Genomic DNA, 22,332 nt, shown 5'->3' with positions numbered 1-22,332 from the left:
TGGAATCAGATGGAAGGCAGCTGTTGTACAGATTTTTTTTTTTTTTTTTTTTGTAGAAGGCACATGTGAGCACCTGAAGTTCATTCACTTCTCATCTTGCTTTGAAATGATCCTGCTCTGAGCCTTTTCAGAAGTCCAAACTCACCATTGTCATTAACTCAGCGTTAAGATAAGAAGGTAAATCTTTACTAACGACACAACGGGTCGGTGCCCCAGGCAGTCACAGGTGGGGTCCAGTGCTGCCTTTACTATCTCATTCTATCTATTCCTGGAGAGCTGAGGTGTGTAGACTGGAGAGTGTTATACCTTTGCAATCATTGTCCTCTGTGAGCTCATAGCCAGTCCCACAGCTGCTGTCTCTCTGGCAGCGGAAAGAGCCCACTGTATTGACACAGGACTCCCCAAGCCGGCAATTGTGGCTGCCCGTGATGCATTCGTTGATATCTAGGACAGATGGAGGCAACGAGGGAGTAACAGCAAGAACAAAGGACCCCGGCGCTTCACCACGAGGAATGTACCGGAAGGCACCGTAAATGGGTTCCCAGCATCTCTCCAGTCCCCCACCCGTGTGTATTCGGGCTGTGCACCTGCAGAGGTCTCGGGCACTCACCACGCAATCAAAACCAATGGTTTCCTTCCCCGGCTAAGTTTCAGAGCGACTGCTCGTTTTTTTTGTTTTGTTTTGTTTTGTTTTGTTTTGTTTTAATGTGTTCTTGATTTTCGAAAGAGAGAGAGAGAGAGAGAATGAGCAGGGGAGGGGCAGAGACAGAGTGGGAGACACAGAATCCGAAGCAGGCTCCAGGCTCCGAGCTGTCGGCACAGAGCCCGACGCGGGGCTCCAACTCACGAACAGCGTGATCACGCCCTGAGCCGAAATCAGACGCTCAACCGACTGAGCCACCCAGGCGCCCCCTACCGCTCATTTTGAGAACGCACTAAGCAGCGCGAGGCCCTGCACTGGAGTCACATGACCCTTAGGACCCCTCTAAGAGGCTGTCACTGTCCTCCATCTCCCCTACCCCAAATGGGAGGGGAGAGAGAGGCTGAGGGATGTGCCCAGGGCCACTCAGATCCTGGATTCAGAGCCCGGTCAGACGCCAAACCCAGCCCCGTTTCCCAGCACGGTGTGTATATGCCCCGGGAGGAGAGCCGTGGCCGGGCGCCGTAGACTCCACCTGCCTACGAACGGGGCCCCGACGTGTGCAGAGTGTCAAGCAGAGACGGGGGCAGAGGCCCCCCGCCGCCCTGCTGTGGCCAGAGCTCCGTGACGGTTACCTTCACAGGAGACGCTGTCGGGCAGCAGCTGGTAGCCCACGAAGCAGGAGCAGACGACCCCCTCCCCCGTGTCTCGGCACTGCTGTTTGCAGGGGCCGCCACCTGGAATCAGAGCAAATCAGGGCAACCGGGAGCCAAACACCCACCACAAGCCTCTGGCGTTTCCGGCTCCCTGTGGGCCAGGCAAACGCCCTCCGGGTGGACGACACACGGGACACAGGCTCCCCAGGTTGGAGCCCACCCTCTCCAGCGTGGCACCCCTCCCTTCCCGAGGGAGACCCCCGGGATCTGGCCCCTGCACGACCCCGGGACCTCCCCTCCAACCACACTTCCTGCAGGGCAGCTGACGGGTGCTCAGAGAGCCAATCTCACAGGGACAGACCTCTACCAGCTGGCTAAACGTTCTGTCACAGTTCTGGCCGCTCCCCAGGCCCTGCGAGCCCCCTGCCCGCTTCTCCAGCCTCTCCCTCTAGCCCCGGGCCCACCCCTCCCCGTGAGCCGCGCGAGTCTGGGTGTCTCCAACACCGCGTGCCCAGTGTTACTTCCTTGGCCAGCCCCCCCTCACCCACTGCAAACCAGCCTTTCCCTCCCCCAGGAAGGCCTCCCACACCCCTCAGAGAGCTTTCTGGGCTCTGTGCCCTCCCCACCCCACCCCCACCTCCCACCCCACCTCTGTGCGGCCTGTCATTGTACCCGGGCCACATCGTTCTGTGATTTCACTGGCTCCCAATTAACGCCCCGACCACAGGGCAAGCTTCCTAATGAACCTCTGGAGCAGACTTGCCCGTCAAGACATGCGGAACGGTCCACGAAAGACAAATCTAGTTTTATCATGTGACAAGCAAACCTGCCAGGCCCTAGTCACTTTAAATTTGCGAATGATGCCACCAGTGGCACAGCTGGGGCTCCGGGACACAAGGCAAGTAACACTCGGCCCTCCCTCCGGTGGCGTTCACCCTTCACAGAGCCTGTGTTGGTGGGGCGGGGCGCTGTGCTGGGAGCTTTTAAGGGCCCACACGGCCGCTTCCTGTGAGCTCACCCTGTCTCCCCCTGGCCCATCAGGCCCCAGCCCGCAGGGAAGGAGGAAGGGGGCCCAGGGGTGCAGGGAGGACAGAGCGACTTCAGCTGACTCAGCCCAACGCTCTTGCCAGGACGTCAGACTCCCGAGGACGTGAGCGCGGACTCCCCCGCAGGCTGGATTCACGGCCCGCTGGAGGGAGCAGGGCCTCACCTCTGCAGCGGTCGTTCAGGTACGGGTCCTCCTGCTCCTCCTCAATCTCCGAAATCTTGGCTGTGGGAGAAAGAGAGGCAAATCGGACATTTATCCAAACACAGCGTCCCGTCTTATCTCAGCAGCAACTCTGAATTCTCTACCTCCCCATAAGCACCGGGCAATCACGCCCGTTTCATTAGCTCAGCGCTTCAACCGAGTGCTGTGGGTGCTGAGGCCATCCGAAGCACTTGCCCTATTTCAGCAAACGCAGTCACGGCCCCCAAACGGTGCACCTGGGGAAGGCTTCTTGTTAGGGCGTGAATTGTGTCTTCCCCCCCACTCACCTCGCCCAGAAGATATTATAGCTCTAACCTCCAGTACCTGTGAACGTGACCTTACTTTGGAGGAGAGTCTTGGCAGAGGATCGAGTTAAGGTGGATCAGGGTGGTCTGTGTCCTTATAAAAAGAGGAACCTGGACGCAGAGACAGACACGCACCGAGGAAAAAGGATGTGAAGACACAGGCAGGAGAGAGCCATCCGTGCACTGGCCAAGGAGCACCGGGGCGGCCGGGAGAGAGGCCCGCCCAGGAGCAGATTCTGCCCCGAAGCCTCAGAAGGAAGGAGCCCTCCGCCAACACCCTGCTCTGGGGCGTCTAGACTCCAGACTGTGAGACGCTACGTTTCTGTTGCTGAAGCTCCCCACCAGCCCGTCTGCGGAGCCCCAGGAAATGAATGTCCTCCTACAGCTTGCCTGCAAAACTCAGTTTACCGCCGGTCATCCATAGCCACTCACTGGGTTCATTCCGCAGACGGGTCTGAGCATCTGTGCTGGGGCTTGAGCACTCGGCTTAGACAAGGCCCCTGCACTCAACAGAAAAGTCAACACGGCCACGGGAGACGGCGGGGTACCCCAATTTAATCGAATGGGGTGGTTTTCCACTGGTAGTTGTGGGGTAAGAGAAGAAATGGGTTAGTCCTTTCAGCTTGCGTACGGCCAAGGGCGGGGAGGATCCCTAAAAATCCTCGAAAACCAAGGCCTCCGAAGTCGAGGACCCTTCCTCAAGACCGGGTGACAGGGAACCCAACTCAATCACAAGTCAACAGCATTATGTTACAGCGCTGGGCGGGGTGGGGCAGGAGCAAAAATCAAAGCGCATCCGTGTGAGAGATGATGTTTTTGGGGCGATAGTGGGGTGTGGGGTCTGGAGCCGACGACCAGGAAGGAATTCTTGAAGACGTCTTTGCTGCAAAAGGCGATTTTATCAAAGCCCGGGGACAGGACCCGTGGGCAGAAAGAGCTGTCCGGGGACCATGAGGAGAGGCTGGTTATATACTGTGGGGTCGGGGGAGGTAAAGTCCGGGGGAAGTTTCCAGGGACGTTTTCACCTGCTAAAGACTCCCAGGGCACCGGAGGCCTAGCTCTTGTCAAACCAGGATGGTTTTTCCCTCCAGCAAAGCATCAGGGCCGAGACAGCAGGGAATCCCGCAGAAACGTGTTACTCTGCTGCCCCAGTATCTGCCAAGGGGCTGCAGCCTAGAAGGAAATTGAGGTCTATCTGCCTTTGTTTCCCACATCAAGAGACACCGAAAGAGACCGCAGAAAAAACCAGGAAAGGAAATGGACCTAATGGAAACCGTATTTCTCTCTATGTGAATTTCCTTTTTCTTCTGCTTTCTGTATCTTCTAAACCGCCCCCAGTGAGTGCGTAATCCACGCACGGCAGAAAAATAAACATCATTACGACCAAACGGTTTAGTGATTCCGCTAGGAAATCTAATACGGCATAATTTACCTACACTAACTGCACAGAGGCGGTCTTTTCTCAGCGCTGTTAAAATACGGTAAGGGTCCCTAAGCAAACTTTTTGCTTGGCGAGGAACTGCGAAAAAGACCTTGCAAGTGCGAATCATCTCTTCTAGGTTAGGGGGCTGGGAACCTCTGCAATCTGGGGACTCTCTGCTCACGGGGGGCATTCAGTCCAGGCCAAGGCACAGGCCGGGACGTCTGCTGGGAGGACCCGTGAAGAGCTATTTCTTCACCGTCAAGATCTGCGTGGTGTTCTGTGGGAACAAGCCCGGCCCTAACGGACCACCATTTCTGCCCCAAAACGAATCCAGAACCTGGGTGTCGCCAGCCTCAATCTCCCAGTCTGTAGAATGGGGATAATCAATATATGTCCTACTAGTGTTCCACCCAAACCCTCCGTGGTAAAGGGACAGGGCTCTTTCCTTTGTTTTGAGCCAATCTTTTGATAACATGTAATATAAACGAATTGCCAGAAAGAACTCAAGAATACAGACATAGAAGCCCCCATTTAGAAATTAAATGGACATAAGTGATGCTATCGAATGCTTTAAAGTTTCTAAAAGCTTCCTCTCAACTTCTGTACTTATTTTTGTTAGAGGCCAACAGTGGTCTGTGGGCCCTCTGTGTGGCCCCATGACAGGACACAGTAGGCCCGCGATCAGCGTTAGTGGACGGGAGGAAGGTACGTCTGTGTCCGCGAGGAGGAAGGGCAGGGAGTCCTCACAGAGACTCTGGGGAAAGGCTGGGGCAAGGACGGAAGCGGATAAAAGACAGGAGAGAAAACATCTGGAGCAGCAGAAAAGCCCAGACAGCATGATGGAAACAAGACGTAAATCGACAAAAATCCTTCCCAGAGACACGGGAGAAATACTCCGCCAGCACGAATAGCTTGGGTTTGTTTAAAGTGAAAATGTCATCTCTGGTTCCAAGAGTCACGGAGGGAGCCAGAATGGGGTTCCAACCATCCTTTACGAGAATCTGAAATCAGCCCCAGGGCATCCACGAGCAATCACAAAGAGAGACTGGGCCATCTGACGCAGAAGCATGAAGCCACCAAGGTTACACGGCCACGGGACGGGCAGCCTAAGGGACCACAGGTACAGGTGTGCGAGCTCCTCTCACCGAAGGCCTTCCCGCCCCTCACCCGCCACAGTGGGGAGGGGGTAGGGCATCCGAGTCAGGAGGAAAGGAGCCCAAAGTCAGACAGCAAGCCTGGGGCCCAGCGGACTCCTGAAAGTTTCCAGGCTTATTTCCATTATGGCCCAGGAAGCCCTGCATCAGTGGAAGAGATTATTAGACAAACAAGAAGTTTCCTGAACCGTGTAACTGAGCCATGCCCCAAGGCTTGGATTCATCCGGCCTGGGACAAACGGAGGGTGGCGAATGAACAGCCGGGAGCACCCTGGAAGCTGCTTTGGTGGTGGGGGGGGTGGGGGGGGTCACTCGCTTCTTTGCTGAAAAAGTATCTATTAGCCGAAAGAGCCCAGGCAGGCAGCCGTGAGTGGTACCCCCGCCTGCCTCTTGTCTGCACATCACTGGCACCAGATGGAGAGAGAAAGGGCACTGGCCGGGGCGCGGGAGGCCGGTGTTCTCCCTCCCCTGTGTGTCGGCCTTGTGGCCTTGAGCATCAGGCCCTCGTCTGTGAACTGAGAGCAAGCCACCCGCCATGCTGCCTGGGCTGTTAGAAACGCAGGGAAGAACCGTGGCGATAAACGTTTGTGGAGCCAGGTGCCACACCAGACACCTCGTCCTCCCAGACACTGCAATTGTCCCCATTGCACCGAGGAGCGAACTGAGGTCTGGATAAATCAGTTTACCTAAAATACACGTTAGGACAGGGACGTGAACCCAGACTTGTCAGATCCCAGATCCCACGCCTTCGGTCCCAACTCCAGGGCAGTGGCCTCTCAGAGGAGGTGACAAACGCCAACAGTGCTCTGTCAGTCTGTGCTGAGTTCAGGCAACAGCAAACGTGCGTGCTTACTCTGCCTGTGATTGTTAATTTTGTGTGTTAACTCGGTTGGGCCACGGTACCCAGAGATTTGGTCCAACACGGGTCTCTATTTGCTGTGACGGTATCATTTAGAGGAGATTACCATTTACATCAACGGACTTTGAGTAAAACAGATCGCCCTCTGTAATGTGGGTGGGCCTCATCTAATCAGGTGAAGACTGACCTCCTCCAAGCGAGAAGGAATTCTGCTAGCAGACGGCATTTGGACTGAAGCTGCAATACAAACTCTCCCTTGGGTCTCTGGCCTGCTGGCCCACCCTGCGGATTTCAGACCCGAGTGAGCCAATTCCTCAAAATACATTTCTTTCTCTGCATACACATGCACACATATTCTGTTGGCTTTATTTCTTCGGATGACCCTGACTGGTGCGCCGCCCGAAAGGGAAAAGACGGAGGAAATTACCTGCTTCTTGGAGGTCCCCAAGGTCCCCGGGGGCAAAGTCTGCGGTCTCCTGGCCCTTGACACAGCATGCCCGGAAGACCAGCCCACACTGGTAGCCGACCATGAGGGTGTACTCGCAGCTCTGGCCCTGGGCCTGGGCCGCCCTCCCCAGCAGGCAGCAATGGCAGCACCTCTGCAAACACAGAGACTCCAGGTGGAGAAGCCACACAACAGAGCAGGGCCCCCGGCCTCGCTGATCCCCGTGTCCCCAGGCGGCGAGGACGCCGGCTGACGTAGCTGTCTCCTCTAAACGCTGGCACTGTGTAGAGCTCAGCAAGCCAAGCCCGGAGCACGTTGCCAACCCAACCTCACAGGTCCTGGCTCTGAAAGCAGCCTTAAAGGGGTTGCACCCGGCACGTGTCCCCCAACACCAGATGTCCCCCCTCCTGCCCGGCTCCTACATCTCCGGGAGGAATTAGCTAGGACAGGGATCCGCTAAGGGTCACACAAGGGCGCCCTGAGGCTCCACTCCTCGTGTGCGGTCGAAGGTTTCTCTGTGATGCCCAGGAAAATGCATCTGCACGCGTCTCTTCCCTCCAGAGCCCGGCAGGAAGCACGCTGTGCATTCGAGAAGCACGGGCACCTGAAGACAAGTCGTCAAGTCACTGCCTGTCACCCGGACCCCGGTGTTCCTGAAAGTCACACCTGAATCCAGGGGGTTCATTCGGCCCTTGATGTACGAACAGCCCCGTTCCAGTCCTTATTATCCTCAGAAAGGCACAGAACTTTCCAACAGGTCCACAGCAGGAGCCAGGAGGTGGGGCTTGGCTCGAGTTTCTGCGGAGGTTGATGGGGCATTCTACAACCCCCCCCCCCGTCCCCCGCCAGAAAGAGGGAGGCTTCGGCTACCCCCTCCACCTTCCAGGGCATGACGAATCCTCCCCGGAAACACAAATCACTCGTCTGCCAAAGTGGCCTGTTCCCACTCCCGTTAGGATGTTCCGTGGCTTTTCCACACACGCCACCCCCCTTCTCTCTAGTCTGGGGACAAGGGCAGAGCTGTCTGCTGGGCAGACGGTGTCTGAAGAGCCCCTGCCCTGCCTCGGGAGGCGGTCACTGGACGCCCGAGCTCCTGGCTCCCGGGACCCCTCAACCAGTCTGCCCCACCCTCACCCCTCCTAGCCCCCTCGCGCCAGAAGCTTCCACCATGAAGGCCCATGAAGATTGAAGGTGGGCGGAGGAGGCTCTGGAGCTCCCAACTACTCCACGCCCCAATCTGTGTGAAGACAGAGCCCTCAGAAAGGAGCCCCCACCCTCCCCCCCAGAATCCAGATTCCGTTCCGATTCACGCTCCTCGGAGTTACTTCCTGGCCTTCCTGACTGGGAATGGGAACCCTTTCCTCCTGCGGCTGTCCCCCGACCAGGACCCAGGACCCCGCTGACCAGGTCCAAAGCTCCCTGTGGTTGTTTTTCTCTCTCAGTGCGTGGTGAGGGAGGGACAGCCTAGTTCATTTACGGTTTTCAGGCCCGACCAGAAAGCTCTCAGGAACTGCCCCACCCCCGTGCGAAGAGGCAGATCTTTCACAGGGACAGAGGCCCTCAGGGACTGGGCCCGACCTGGGTGAAGTCACCTGCTCAGAACTCAGCCCCCCCTAGGGCCCAGTGGACCCCACGCCCCATTTTCCACCTCCACAGACTCCTCCCCTGCCAGGCCACTTTGGGGTGTGGGCCACTCTGAACTCACTTTCCTCTTCTAGGGCAGTTAGGGATGTCACGTGTTTTCAGAGACCCCGGGGGTCCCATTCTGAGCTCCAGGCTCTACTTCCCTGGTGGGCAGGAAAGCTTGAGGGGGCGTCCTGGGCAGGGTGGGGGGCCTGCCGTGAGCTGCAAAGAGGGCTCTGAAGACCCTGAGCCCAGGCAGCCTCTGCTCTGACCTCTGCACTCCTGCCAGAGGTCCTGGGATGGGAGGCCCTCAGGGCAAGCCTGGGTCCCTCCATCCTGGTCTCCTCAGTGTTGTCCAGGGTTCATGACTAAACTCAAGGGGGTGGGGGATGGGGGAGGGCCCTGAGAGGCCCCTCCCCCCTCCTAGGGCCCTCCCCCCTCCTGGGCTCCTCCCTCCTCCCACCCTGCCGCTCGCGAGGGCGGGTGGTCTGGGCAGATGCCGCAGGCAGGAGAGGACCCAGGCCTCCGGCTGGGGGACAGCGGCTGCTGGCCGGCGGGGGACGGGTCCTCACCTTCACGAACGTAGCCTCGAGGCTGGCGTTGTCATTGTGCTGCATGGCGCAGCTGTCCTGCTCGTTGGCCAGGTTGATGCCTGTGGCACAGTGGAGCTCCTCCAGCTGGCTGTGACAGCACTGTTCCCGGACCATCCTGCGGGCAGAGGCCAGGGCTCGGTGGGGGAGGGGCCCGCTGGGGGGTCCACAGGCCCTGGGAGCAGCAGCCCCTCGGGGACGGGAGCTCTGTCACCTTCGGGTGCCTCCCGTTTCCCAACCCAGCCCCACCCACCCGCGCACACACACACGCACACACGCCAGCAGACAGATGGTGCTCAATAAGTGCAGAATGAGAGAGGCTGGATGCAGGGTGGGGTCTGGGGGCGGAGGCAGGAGACCCCCATGTGCCGCTGGAGTCCCCGTTCATCTCCCGGCTCCAAGCCTCGCCCTGCAAAAAGCTCCCACCTAGTGACAACACCCAAACACGGGCACCCTTATCCTTCACCAGACCCCAGCACTCATCCCCGTTTCCCAGGCTCCAGACAGGTGCAGTAGCTGGCCTCAGGCCACAGAGGGAGGACGATGGCAACAGTGACACCACGCTGCAGCGTCCCCGTCTCCCGGCCCCACGGGGGGCCCCAGGAAGAAGACGGAAGACGCCACGCATAACAGGCTTGGGTGGGCAGAAGGACCCTCCCCTGCCACAATGTGCTCAGGGCGGTGGGGCCTGGCCCGGAGGCGGGTAAGTGAGCAGGAGGTGTGTGTGAGTCACAGGTACGGCTCCCACCAGACCCGAAATAACCCCGGCTTCAGCCAACGCCAGCCAGGACCGGAGGAGCCACCTACCCTGCGCGTGTCCAGAGAGAATGGGCCCAGCCCGGCCTCCTCCTGCGGCCGGCCAGCCGGGCTTCCTCCGCCCATGAGCGGCAGCCCCCAACCCGCCCTTCCCCCCACCTCCACCTGCGGGGCTGGGGCTCCGCACCTGGCTTCCCATGTGCTTCCAGAACCATCTGGGGCTCCAGGATGGGTTTGTCTAGGCTGGTGATACTACACGTTTCATTCGTGCTTTGGGTGAGTTTGCAAATACTGGGCATTTCACTAAACTGTCAGGAACAGCAACCAGACAGGCACCCGTCCATCCATTCACTCAAAGACACCGGCTGGACAGAAAACAGCCTGAGAGCCTCAGGATGAGGCCTGGAGGCCCCGGGGACTGTGGATGGGGGTGTCAAAGCTGCTGTACAAAGCAGGAGGCGTAGTTCCTCGAGAAATTAAAAACAGAACTATTCCGTGATCCAGCAGGATACACCCCTCCAAAAATTGAAAGCAGGCACTCAGAGAGATGTTTGCACAGTCACGTCCACGACAGCATCATTCACAACAGTCCAAAGAAGGAAGCAGCCCGAGCGTCCACAGAGGGACGGGTGAACGAAACATGGCCCATCCGCACAGCGACACGGGATTCCGCCCCAACGGGGAAGGAGATCCTGTCCCCTGCTACGACATGGACGGGCCTCGGAGACAGGATCCTCGGGGAAATGAGCCAGGCACAAGAGGACAGATACTGTTTGTTCCCACTTCTATGAAGAACCTGGAATCGTCAAAAATCAGACAGAAAATACACCAGGTGCGGGGACGGAGTTTCGATCTGGAAAGACGAGAACATTCGGGGATGGCGAGTACGTGGAGCCAGGCGCCTAAAATTCGTTAAGAAGGTCAAAGGGGGCACCCAGGCGGCGCACTCCGTTAAGCGTCCGACTCTTGATTTCAGGTCAGGTCACCATCTCGCAGCTCGTGAGTTCGAGCCCTGTGTCGGGCTCTGTGCTGACGGTGTGGAGCCTGCTTGGGATTCTCTCTCTCCCTCTCTCTGCCCCTCCCTCACTCGTGCTCTCTATCTCTCCCTCAAAATAAATAAAATAAAACTTAAAAAAAAAGACGGTAAAAGTTATGCTACGTGTATGTCACCGCAAGTAAAAGAAATCTGGCTGCGTCCCTACTGTGTGCCAGGACCATGCCGAGGCTTCAGGGACGCAGGGAGGGGTGGCCTGGCAGACTAGAACAGTCTTCCGCACCGAAAAGGCTCCCGCGGCCACGGTTACAAAGCTGTGCCCTGGTGGGGCCTGGAGCTGGGCGTCTGGAGACCCGCGTCCAGATCCCCCCGATCCCCGCCCTGCACTCTCCCTGCCCTAGACTTGGACCAGCAATCTGACATCCCGCCCGGCTTGCTCGCTTCCCTCCGTCAAGCCCCGGCTCAAACATCCCGTTACAACATCCCACCTCATCCTGAGCTCAGAGCAGCAGTGAGGGGCAACGAGGAGGCGCTGGATGAATGAAAACTGAGAATTTTACTTAAAACCGGAAAGGTCGAATGCCACTCCCGAAGAAGAAAAATGATACGAGGCCTAAGTTACCAAGCGGCCGGTGATCTTTGGTTCCTGCATCCTTTAACTATCACTAACAAGAAGAACCTCTTAAACCAGATTTGATTTATGACCTGCTCTCTCCCCCTCCCCTGCCTTCGCCGTCCGTGATAATATTGAGTTTGCGAGAAAATCCCTGCTATCAGGCCTCGATGGGCTGCTGGTCAGGCCCGGCACTCAGAGCCCACGCCCGTCCCGGCACCGAACACCTGACTTTGGGCTCACAATTATCTGCTGTCCTCGCCCCCTGGAACAGAAAGCACGGAGGGCTGGGGAGGGGTCGCGTTCTCCTGAGTATCCCTCACAGTGGCACTCAATGCCTGCTTCTTTTTTTAAAAAAATGTTTTTCATGTTTATTTAGTTTTGAGAGAGAAACAGAGAGTAGGGGAGAGGCAGAGGGGGGCGGGGGGGGGGGGGACAGAGGATCCAAAGCACAGAGTTATCAGCACAGAGCCCGACGCGGGGCTCAAACCGAGGACCGTGAGATCATGACCTGAGCAGAAGTTGGACGCTTTAATCGACTGAGCCACCCAGGCGCCCCTCAGTGCCTGCTTCTTGAATAAAAACCCAATTGTGTTCTTAGATGAGCGACATCTCTCTTTGAGCCACCAGCCCAGGCTCGGCCTCCGATCTCCGCAGACTACGTGGGGTTTGAACCCCAAAGGTAACTGAGCAAAGCGGAAAATGTTCAGGAGAGGCTTGGAGGGACGGCGGACAGTGACGCGGTTAGAGCCGATCAGCTCGCTAAGTACTCTCCAAGAGGCTCTGGACACACACACAGCCCGGCCCGTGAGTTCACTGGGACAAGCCAATTAGCCTCCTGGAGCTTCCGTGAAACTGGCCGTGACCGGTAAGCGGTGGCCGGGGAGGACGTCGTAATCTGCGAACGCTCGCCACCCAGCCGGAATTTCCGTAGGCCCCTGTGATATGAAGTGAGTGCCACCAGCAGGCAGTCGGGGGTCAAGGGAACCCGGACGTGTAGCCACATTCCCCACAGAGAGAAGAAATTCCCACTCGGCCATTCAGGTGACATTCTCTGCATTTTAGGATTATCTCTACATGCACGTTCGAAATTTACCCTTGACCAAGATGTCACAGAACAAACGCGTGCTGCATAGCGAAGAAGGTATTTTCCACGTAGTCTGGGGATTAAAGATAACTCCAGAACTTATTAAAGACTTTGGTGGCTAGAAGTCACTCATAAACGGAGCAGTGACTGAGATCCAAATTCACAAGTAGGGGCCCCCAGCTTCTGAGTTTCTCTGACCTCAGTCTCTCCATCTGTACACAGAGAGGTTCGGCTGATGCCCTACTTTAACGTCTGTGATTTCAGTAAGTATTGATAATAGAGGCTCCCTGTTACGAGTGGAACTGTGTCCCCCCAAATTCCACATTGACGTCCTCACCCCCAGTATCTCAAACGTGATATTGTATTTGGAGACAGGGCCTTTACGGAGGTGAGAAAGGTCAAGTTAGGTGATCCGGGTGGCCCTGATCCACTATGACTTAGGTCCTGCTAAGAAGGGGAGGTCAGGACACCGACACGCACAGAGGGATGACCGTGTGGGGACGCAGAGGAGGACGGCCGTCTGCAAGCCCACGAGAGAGGCCTCGGGAGGAGACCGCCCTGCCCACGCCGTGATCCCGGCCTTCCGGCCTCCGGAGCTGTGAGACCATAAATGTGGGTTGTTCAAGCCCCACAGCGTGTGGTGTTCGTCACGGCGGCCCGGGCAGACTGCAACACTCACACTGCCTGGCTTTGTGGGGCTGGCGTCTTCCCTCCTCCTCCTGTCATCGTCCCAGCCCCAAAAGCATGGTGTCACAACCCTCCTTTTGCACTTGGGGAAACCGAGGCTCTGCGCTGGCTCAGGTTACACAGCCAGAAATCCAGCCCAGTCCACCCAGCTTCCCAGGGCCAGGCTGCTCCTCGCTGGCTTGGTCCCCAAACACAGTGCTCGGTGCTGACCGCCCGGCTCTGCCTCGGCCCCTCCGAGCCACACTCGGGAGCCAAACTCCCAGCTCTCGCCCATCAGACGCCCCGCAAATCCTGAGTGCGTGGCCTCCCCCCTCCCCGTCAATTCAAACAACCGACCGTCCTGTTTTCTCTCCCTCTGTTCAGTCCACAACGCTCTGGACCTTTCAAGCATTTTCCCAAATCGAGATTTACGTCGCCCGGCGACGCTGGCCGATCGCGTTATGCCCGCTGCCAGCTCAGATGCAGAAGTCCAGAACGAGGGAAGGAAACTTCACTGCACCCTCCTTGGCCGCTCTCCACCCAGCTCCCCACGGCTCCGAGGGCCGCACGGAGGAAACGCACGGCTGTCACAAGGAGGGAACGCTCTCGGGGCCTCGCCTCCCTGACATCTGCTCCCCGGGCGAGCCGATCTGGGTTCGAATCCCAACACCGTCACCCACCGGCTGTGCGCAGGGGGCAGAGCTCAGGTTCCTGGGCTGTAAGCCGGGATTAACAGCGGGGTTACGTGAGGAAAACGTTCATCACACACAGCAGGGAGCAGCTCTGTACAGGCTGGCCCCTACTCTTACTGTTACCTTTCCGGTGACAATCGACATTCCAGACCTTCATGGTTTACTCGATGCTTAACGCCTGCCAAACCTTCGAGGGAGCTTGGGTTAATTTAGGGAAAAAAAGCACAGTCCGTCCAGGTTTTGGCTACTGCGTAGGGGAACAACCGTCTGCGGGAACGCTCCGCTCTGGACCGGCTTACGTGCGCTGTCGGGGTCTGAAGGCAGGCCACGCTGTGACTCGCCAGTCACGTGATCTCATCCGACCGCCCCTCCCCCCCCCAAACAGACCCCTTTTTGTTAGGAGGAGACTGACTTGGCCACAGTGCCCGGCGGTGGCAGAGAGAACAGCCACCCCAGCAAAGCTCTCTTTGCTCTGCAGCCCAGTGAAGGGGAGAGACGCCGGGGCCACCCCAGGAAGGGGGAGCCCTGTCCCGTGCGGGGACGTGGGAGCACAGAGGAAGGAGGCGGGGGTCATCCACCACGCCCCCCACAGCCTGGGCGGATCTGGGCCTGCACGCCAGACTCTGCCAGGGGTCCCAGCACACCCGGCTTCCTGCTAGAGGAACACGGTTCTGGTAAAACGGCCGTCACTGGCAAACGTACCTGCATTCCTTGGATTCCGAGGCATAAGGCAGTGAGCAGTCCCTGTGCTGTGTGGCCATTTGATGTCCGTCTGCACAGCAAGCCTCCATGAGGGTGTCTGCGGCCACTGTGCGGGAAGAGAGCAGGGCACCTGGTGAGGGGGCCGGCTCACCACTCACCCACGCAAGGTCCCCTTGGACAGGAGCCCCCTACCCCATTTCCTCAGGCATCCAGGGCAGGTGAGGCCGGACCGGACGGGCCCGCACACATCCTCGGACGCTCCACAGCGTGAACTTTGAACCCACTGGGTCCTGGGCTGGAATCCACGCCGGCTCCTTCCTGGGAAAGCCTAACGCCTCAACCAGTACCTTAACCAGTACCTTAACCGGTACCTTCCGCATCCAGCTCTGATGGGGCTGCGGCTCAGCACCCGGGATGCACACCCACTTGGGCTGAATCCCTGCTCCAGCCACACAACAGAAACTCGGATGGGGACCCTGCCCAGACGGGTCGGAAGGGCAACCAAGGCAGGGACGTGAGCACGCGTCGTGCAGCCCGGCAGTGAGGGTGCCCAGGCACTGGAAACCGGACTCTTAGAGGGTCGGAAATGGGGGTGGCCTGGAGGCTCCCGGCAGCACTGAGACAACCCGGGGAGCCTCCCCTGCTGAGCAGAGGGCAGACTCCAGGGAGGACTGTGACATACACAGACCCGGAGGGCAGAACGGAAACGGGGACCCCCCACGCCACGAGCCCACCCGGGCAAGAAGAAAAGCGCCAACATTTCTAGGCCAGCTTCTGGGAGCCACGTCCGGGCGCTCTCGGTTAATTTCTGCAGCAACTTGTCGGCGGGGTGGCAGTCCTCGTGATGCAGCGGCTGACCGCTCCTGCCCTTGATCTGCACGACACGGGCGTCTCCGCTCACCCGAAGGACAGAAGGAGGGCTCCCCAAGGACAGAAGGTTCAGCAGCCGGCCCACGCGTGCCCTCACAGCTGGACGACAGCCCTCCGGTCCCCAGCCTGGCTCTCGGCCTCACCCCAGACGGCTGCCCCAATGAGCCTCGTGCCTCGGGGGAAGGAGAGGGCCCCCCCCCCAAGGCAGGAGCAGCTGGGTACCAAGATGCCCTCAGCCTAGAGGGCTCGCGTGGCCGGGAGCATTAGCACTAAAAGCCTCTGCGGCCTGAGTGCAGGATCACGCTGCGCAGGACGTTGTGAAACTGGCTTTTACGAAACCCCACGTTTTCTCACCGATGGCTTTCCAGCACCCGACGGGGTAAATCCCACCGGGCCTGGCAGCGTTTCGAGGCGCCAGCAGCCATGGGTGTCCCGTTGGAGTTCATTATTCTTCCAAGGCCGGGCCCTCGGGGCGGCCCCAGAAGGGAGGCTCATTCTTGGGCTTCGCATGAGGCCGAGAGTTCCTAAAACACCAGCTTTGACAACCGGCCCTCAACCAGCACAAACACCTGTGCAGTCAGACCGGGCGGGGCACACGCTGCCCTTGAAGGCCCTCCAGGCCGGCACCAAGAGTAGCCCTTCCAGAAAGATCCCGGGAGAGTTAGTGCACGGCCGGCCCTTTCCCGTGGCCAGGAGGACGAGGGGTGTCGCCTGGAACCGAGTCAGGGCTACCCCTCCGCCGGGGCTTCTGGGGACCCCTGGGTTGCTCTCCGCAATGAGGGAGGTACCCCGTCCCGGCCCCACCCCCACGGGGCCAGCGGGGGGGGGGGGGGGAATTCCAAGGTGGTTTGGGTGAGAGTGACAATCCACCCAGCCTGGCCTGGGTGCCCCCCTGCTCACAGCCCACCCCCTGTCCGGGGAGCACACCTCACTGTTCCAACATTTCCGACGGCCTTGCCCTCCCAGCCGCAGAGGTCTTACAAGCTGGGCCATCCCTTTTCCTCAAGTTCCTCGGCACAAAGCTGGCAAGCAGCAGCTACAGAGCCGAGCGGAAAAAGCATGCGCTCTGGGGTCACAGCTCCAATCCCGGCTCCAGCGCTTTCTTGCTCTGTGACCCCAGGCAGGTGGCTTCCCCTCTCTGAGCCAAAGCTCCAACGGTGAAAACGGGGCTCGAAACAACCTTTGCAGAGATGCTGAGCGAGTGTGCTTATAAAGTTCTGAGCACACAGTGAGCTCTCAGAAAACAGCGTTTGATTACGTGTTTTCATTTTTTTTAACATTTATTTTTGAGAGAGAGAGAGAGACAGAGCACGAGTCAGGGAGGGGCAGAGAGAGAGAGAGAGAGACAGAATCCAAAGCAGGCTCCAGGCCCTGAGCTGTCAGCACAGAGCCTGACATGGGGCTCGAATCCATGAGCTGTGAGATCATGACCTGAACCGAAGTCAGAAACTTAACCGACCGAGCCACCCAGACGCCGCTTGATTATGTGTTAAAGAAACAAAGGGGGTATGCTTGCCATGGCCCATGAGAAATGGGGAACCACGGCCCTGTGTGGGTGTGTGGAAGCCCCCAGGGATGAGCAGTGGCCCCAAGGCCTCCCTCAGACTCTGAGAAAGGCAAGCCCAGTTAAAGCTTAGACTCCCACAGCCAGCTCAGCAGGGCGAGAACTTTGTGCCCAGGGCTGTGGAAACATTTGGAAATGACTCTCCCTGGGGAACCTGAGCACTTTGAACCTTATTCTCAGCAGGACAATAAAATGTTAAGTCCTCCGCTCAGTTCAGAAATCTGGAATGTCCCTGGAATGCTTGAAGCAGCCACAAGGCTGGGACTTGTGCAAAGCAGAGCCGTCTGGGGGCTGGGTCCCGGGTTTGGGGGGTGGGGAATGAGCAGGCAGCCAGGTGGGAGCCCCACAGCCATCTGGGGTCAGCTCATCCCCCTTGGGCATGAGGCACGCCATCAGCCTCGCGCACGGCCCCATCAGATTAGCCGTGGAGAGCCCGCCAGGGTCCACAGCCAGCTGGACAGTGATGAGGCAGAGGCACGGGGAACAGACCAGGGCAGGGCATCACGGCCCCCATCCTAATAACCAGCCTGACACCAAGTAAGCCTCTTTGCATTCAGCATCTCTCTCCCCCTCGACCCCTCAAGCCCTCTTTCTATGCCATCATGCAGGCCACACGGCATCACGCTGTAGAGCAGAAAAGGCAACTTTCCCAACCCGTTCCCCCTCTCTTCACTTCTGGTATTTTACACTCAGGAACGAACAGCTCTGGGTTGAACATCTTTGTTCATAAACGTTTATCCCTCAAGTCCTGAGCATTGGCGTAGGCCAGAACAGCCAAAGGAGAGGAGCTGGATCAGGGGGAAGGCATTCTTGGGCAATCACAGCGGGTTGCCGTCCCAAGAAACACCCAGCCCCACCAACCATGTGGCTGGAGCACGGTGACCAGGGACATGTTTGCAGCCAGCACCTGTGGCCGATGGGTGGCCTGTAGAGCTGAGCCAACTGGCCAAAGTTCATGGGCTTCTGGTGAAGGCTGAGGTAGTGAGCTGGGGATGAGCTGAGAGCTGCAGCTTAAAGTCGGAGGGACCTGAGGGAGAATGCCGGCCGCTGTATTTATCATGCTCCTTTGGGGTGGGGCAGTGCAGAGGGAAGGAAGGGTTCAGCATCAGGCAGAGCTGGGTTTGAGCCCCGGGCCTCACTCTGCAGCTCAACATCCCTGGGCAAATTCTTGAAGCCATCTGCACCCAGGTCTGTGTCCCAATCTGTGAAATGGGGCACGGACCACCGAATCACAGGGTTCTTGTGGGCGCCTGGCGCACGGAAGTCAGCCAGAGAATTCCCTACTTCTGTTCCTCAACCATCCCCATTCACCACTGTCTTTAAACCGTTTGCCGTGGGTACTCTGCCACTGAACTGTCACATCAGCGGCTACAGGTATGGAACCCGGATTCCAAACATAATTACACAAGGAAGGAGCCAAATGGAGTTAGGTCACCTAACAGTGACATGGACATAAATGCTAAGGTGTCCTCGTCCCCACCTGGAACACACCTCACTCTCCCAACACCAGTGGGTGGCCAGCTCTGCACTTTGAATGAGTGTCACTCAAAATCCCTGATGTTTCCCTGCCAACCTCTCATTTCACTGCTCCTTGGTCTGGGCTCTGACCCCTCTAGGCTCTGGCCCCTCTCTGTTTCGCCCTGTCACCTGCTCGCCTCCAGACATCACCCAGTTCTGTTGGCATGTCCCTCAACACCGTGCCTCCTCCCCCATCACTGCCATTACCACTGGTGCCGCACACTCACTGGGCACCTACTATGTGCCAGGTACAACACGGGCACTTCCTTGATTTCCCCAAGGACCCAGGGAGGCCAGTTCATTAGGGTCCCCATTTTGCAGATCAGAAAATTCCAGCTCAGAGAGGTCAAGTGACCAGCTCGAGGTCACACAGCCAGAGGGACAAAGTCAGGCACCAGGTTTGGTTTTGACAGCCTCCAAAGCTAGGCTCGTCTGCCTCCTGGTGAATTACAAACTCCTCTGGGGCAAGGATCGCATTCTTCTCCTCTCAGTGACCCTGAAGCACCTGCCCATGCCCGGCACAAACAGCAAGCGAGGCTCAGGAAGTTGAGCAGGATGCAATGGCCACAGGCATCTTCACTGGGGGCCTGATGGGCAAGACGACCTTGAAGTATAGGGTTTGCTGCAAACATGCCTCTTCAGGGGGAGGGAATGATCCCAAAGGACAACGTTTGATTGGAGCCGACTTCCGCAAAGTGCCAGGCTGCTGAGAATTTAAGCAAGAGCCCGGGACCTGCTGGGGCATCGGTCTGAGACTCAGAACTGCCACTCTCTTGGCCTTAGAGACGGTTACCCCAACCCATCGGAGGAAAGTGGAGCTGCGGGGAAAGGAGGTAGAGCGAGGGGGACACCCTGAAGAATGTTCCGGCGTCACGGCTCAAGATGTCAACAAAGATACTGTCTGCAGTAGGTCTGTCTCTAAAAGACAGGTGTATCCTGTCCAAGAAAAGGTCTGTTATGAACTTACGTTCTGAAACAAATAAAGCCTCCTGGCTCCTCCCAAGCATCTCCTTTCGATGGGGCAGGGCCAGGCTCTCCAAAGTACAAAAGCCAATACCACTCCCACCCCCGGACACACGTCTTCCAAGAAACGTCCCAACTGGAAAGGGACGCACTGTCTTTGCTGTTTTCATACGTGTCCCCTTTGTAGTGAACAAGCGTTACTCTGGTGGTGAAAAATCACTTTGGGTCAGAAAGAGAGATGGCCCGGGGAAAGAATACCAGGCAGGGAGCCCGGGCTGGTGTCCCTGCTTTGTCCCTGGTGTTCACGAGGGGAATTACAGTCACTACAAATGTTTGCCGTAACCCGGAGAGTACGGAAAACCATTCATTGCCTATGGTGCTTCCATCCTAAAGACCCCAATGTGCTGTTCCACTAAAACCAAGTGGAGTAGGACAGTCTAGACCATCACTCACTCTCCCTCATTGCCTTTTTTTTTTTTTAATGTTTATTTATTTATTTTTGAGAGAGAGAGAGAGAGAGAGAGAGCGAGCGAGCTTGAGTGGGGAGTGGCAGAGAGAGAGGGAGACAGAGAATCCAAAGCAGGCTCCTCACTGACAGTAGAGAGCTCGACGCGGAGCTCGAACTCACGAACCGTGAGATCATGACCTGAGCCAAAGTCAGACGCTTAACCACAGAACCACCCGGGCCCCCCGCCTTGCCCTTCCTCGTTCCTATAGAACAATGGCAGTGCATGCATCCTTGGGTTAAAATGAACTTGAACACCCCGCACGACTGTTGTCTTTAAAAAAAAGCTGACCATCTAAGAGCGAACTAAACGCTTCATTTAAAACGCTGTGGTCGAAGACGACATCCTCAGTGAAACAAGCCAGTCGCAAAAGGATAAGTAAACGCTGCCTGATTCCACTTAAGAGGTCCCGAGAGGAGCCGCATTCACACAGACGGAAAGTAGGTGGGGAGTTCGTGCTTCTCGGGGACAGGGCCTCAGTTTGGGGAAAGGAAAGAGCTCTGGAGATAGCTGGTGGCACAACAGGGTGAAGGTTCTTAACTCCCGACTGTGCACTTAGAAACGGTTCAAATGCTTAACGTTACGTGTATTTCATCACAATGGAAAAAACACATTAAAAAAAACTGAGTGGGGGGGTGCCTGGGGGGGCTCAGTAGGTTAAGCCTCCAACTTCGGCTCAGGTCCTGATCTCATGGTTCTTGAGTTCGAGCCCCACATCGGGCTCCCTGCTGTCAGCGCGGAGCCTGCTCCGGACCCTCTGTGTCTGTCTGTCTGTCTCTTTCTCTGCCCTTTCCCCACTCAGGCACACACTCTCTTTCTCTCAAAAATAAATAAACATTAAAAAAAATTTTTAATTGAGTGTTTGTGTGGCATTTTGTATCACCCTTCAACAGAAGAGGAGTTGGGTGTTCTGCTGATTAACTCACTTGCCTCTTTCAATTGATGTTGTGGTTTGTTTGTTTTTTTAATGTTTATTTATTTTAGAGAGAGAGGGAGACAGAGTAGGAGCGGGGGAGGGGCAGAGAGTGAGGGGGCGGGCACAGAATCCGAAGACAGGCTCCAGGCTCCGAGCTGTCAGCACACAGCCCAACGCGGGGCTCGAACCCACGAACCGCGAGATCGTGACCTGAGCCCAAGTCGGACGCTCAACCGACTCAGCCACCCAGATGCCCCCAACAATCGGTGTTGTTTTACTGCATGAATGTGAAGACCATAGCAAGGATTAATTCGGTAAACCATGTCTTAGAACATCCTCTCATAGCAGGTTAGTGGTGAATGCGACGTTTTACGCAGCAAGCCAGGTGACCTCCAACGGAACAAGTGAAATGTTAAGTAACGAAGGAAAGAAGAGGGTGGCACTCACTCCCCGGCCCAGGCAAGAGCCAAGGGAAGGCTTCTGGAGGTGACAAGGAGGCCGTCCTTCCATCCTCGCTTCCCCAGCCACACAGGGAAGAATTCAGCATCGTCAGTGGAGGGGAGGGTGGGGGGATCCCCAGCTCCGTGCTGACACAGGACGCACAGCTGGGCATCAGGTCACAGAAATCCCGCGTGGAGACCCCACCACGCCCGAACGGCCCTCAGCAACCTGGAGCAAATGAGGACACTTCTGCCTTCCATCCCTAACTTCTGGGAGCGATGCCAGTTATCGATGCCCGCCCATGCCCGCTGCCCGGCTGGAGGGGCTCTTAGGAGAGAAGCGGGGCCTCAGGCAGCCTGCAGTCTTCTCGCTCAGATCGCTTCCCTCCCTTCGGAGAGGAAGCTTCGATAAAGCACAGTTAACCTCCGGTTCCTGTACTCTGACTGCGTGAAGTGGATCCACAAAGCATAATATAAACCAAGCAAAACCTCTCTTGCAAAATCTTCTTGGCTTTGGACTCGGGCATCCCAGGGGAAGGCGAGAGATGTTGTGGGTTAAAACCGCCCAGCCCCGGGGGCGCCCGGGGAGGCTCGGTCGATTAGGTGCCCGCTCTCGGTTTGGGCTCAGGCCCCGATCTCACGGTTTTGCGAGCTCGACCCCACGTCGGGCTCTGCGCTGGCGGTGTCTGGGATTCCCTCTGCCCCCCGCCCTGCTGGCTCTCTGGCTCTCAAAAATAAACCGCCTGGCCCCAAATCTGCCCTCCACCTCACTGAGCCCCCTCATCTCCATCCATCAAACGGGTGGTAACCGTGTAGGGCTGGGAAGAACAATGTGCTAATTCGGGCAAAATGCTTACGTCGGTGCCCGTCCACAGAAAGAACCCTCCCAATCGGGCAGCCACAGAAGGCACCGCACCGCTAGGGAGAGGGCATCCTTCTTGACGGGAATCACACGCTCCCCCAGACTGACACATCGCCAGAGGACCGCCACCCCGCCCCCTGCCCTCGGGAAAGAGACACCCCCACCGGAAGTCCCTGGTGAGCAGGTAGACAGACAGACTGGTTCAAGGGCAGCGGATGCCATCTGTCCGCTGAGACAGG

At 57.6% G+C, this 22,332-nt stretch overlaps 1 protein-coding gene across 2 annotated transcripts in view; it reads right to left on the bottom strand.

The window, feature by feature from the left end:
* The window catches only part of FBLN1 (fibulin 1), an 83,518-nt gene that overhangs the window by 52,756 nt on the left and 8,430 nt on the right, over nt 1–22,332 (bottom strand). For both annotated transcript variants that reach the window (XM_027070460.2, XM_027070461.2), the window contains exons 2-7: nt 14,455–14,560; nt 8,927–9,062; nt 6,714–6,885; nt 2,507–2,566; nt 1,276–1,377; nt 307–444 (exon numbers count right to left, since the gene is read on the bottom strand). In XM_027070460.2, coding sequence (XP_026926261.1) covers nt 307–444; nt 1,276–1,377; nt 2,507–2,566; nt 6,714–6,885; nt 8,927–9,062; nt 14,455–14,560 — 714 coding nt within the window. The remainder of the gene's footprint in view (nt 1–306; nt 445–1,275; nt 1,378–2,506; nt 2,567–6,713; nt 6,886–8,926; nt 9,063–14,454; nt 14,561–22,332) is intronic.

This window comes from Acinonyx jubatus, chromosome B4 (genome assembly GCF_027475565.1).
Source record: "Acinonyx jubatus isolate Ajub_Pintada_27869175 chromosome B4, VMU_Ajub_asm_v1.0, whole genome shotgun sequence".
NCBI lineage: Eukaryota > Metazoa > Chordata > Mammalia > Carnivora > Felidae > Acinonyx > Acinonyx jubatus.
This window is presented reverse-complemented; position numbering and strand designations above follow the sequence as displayed.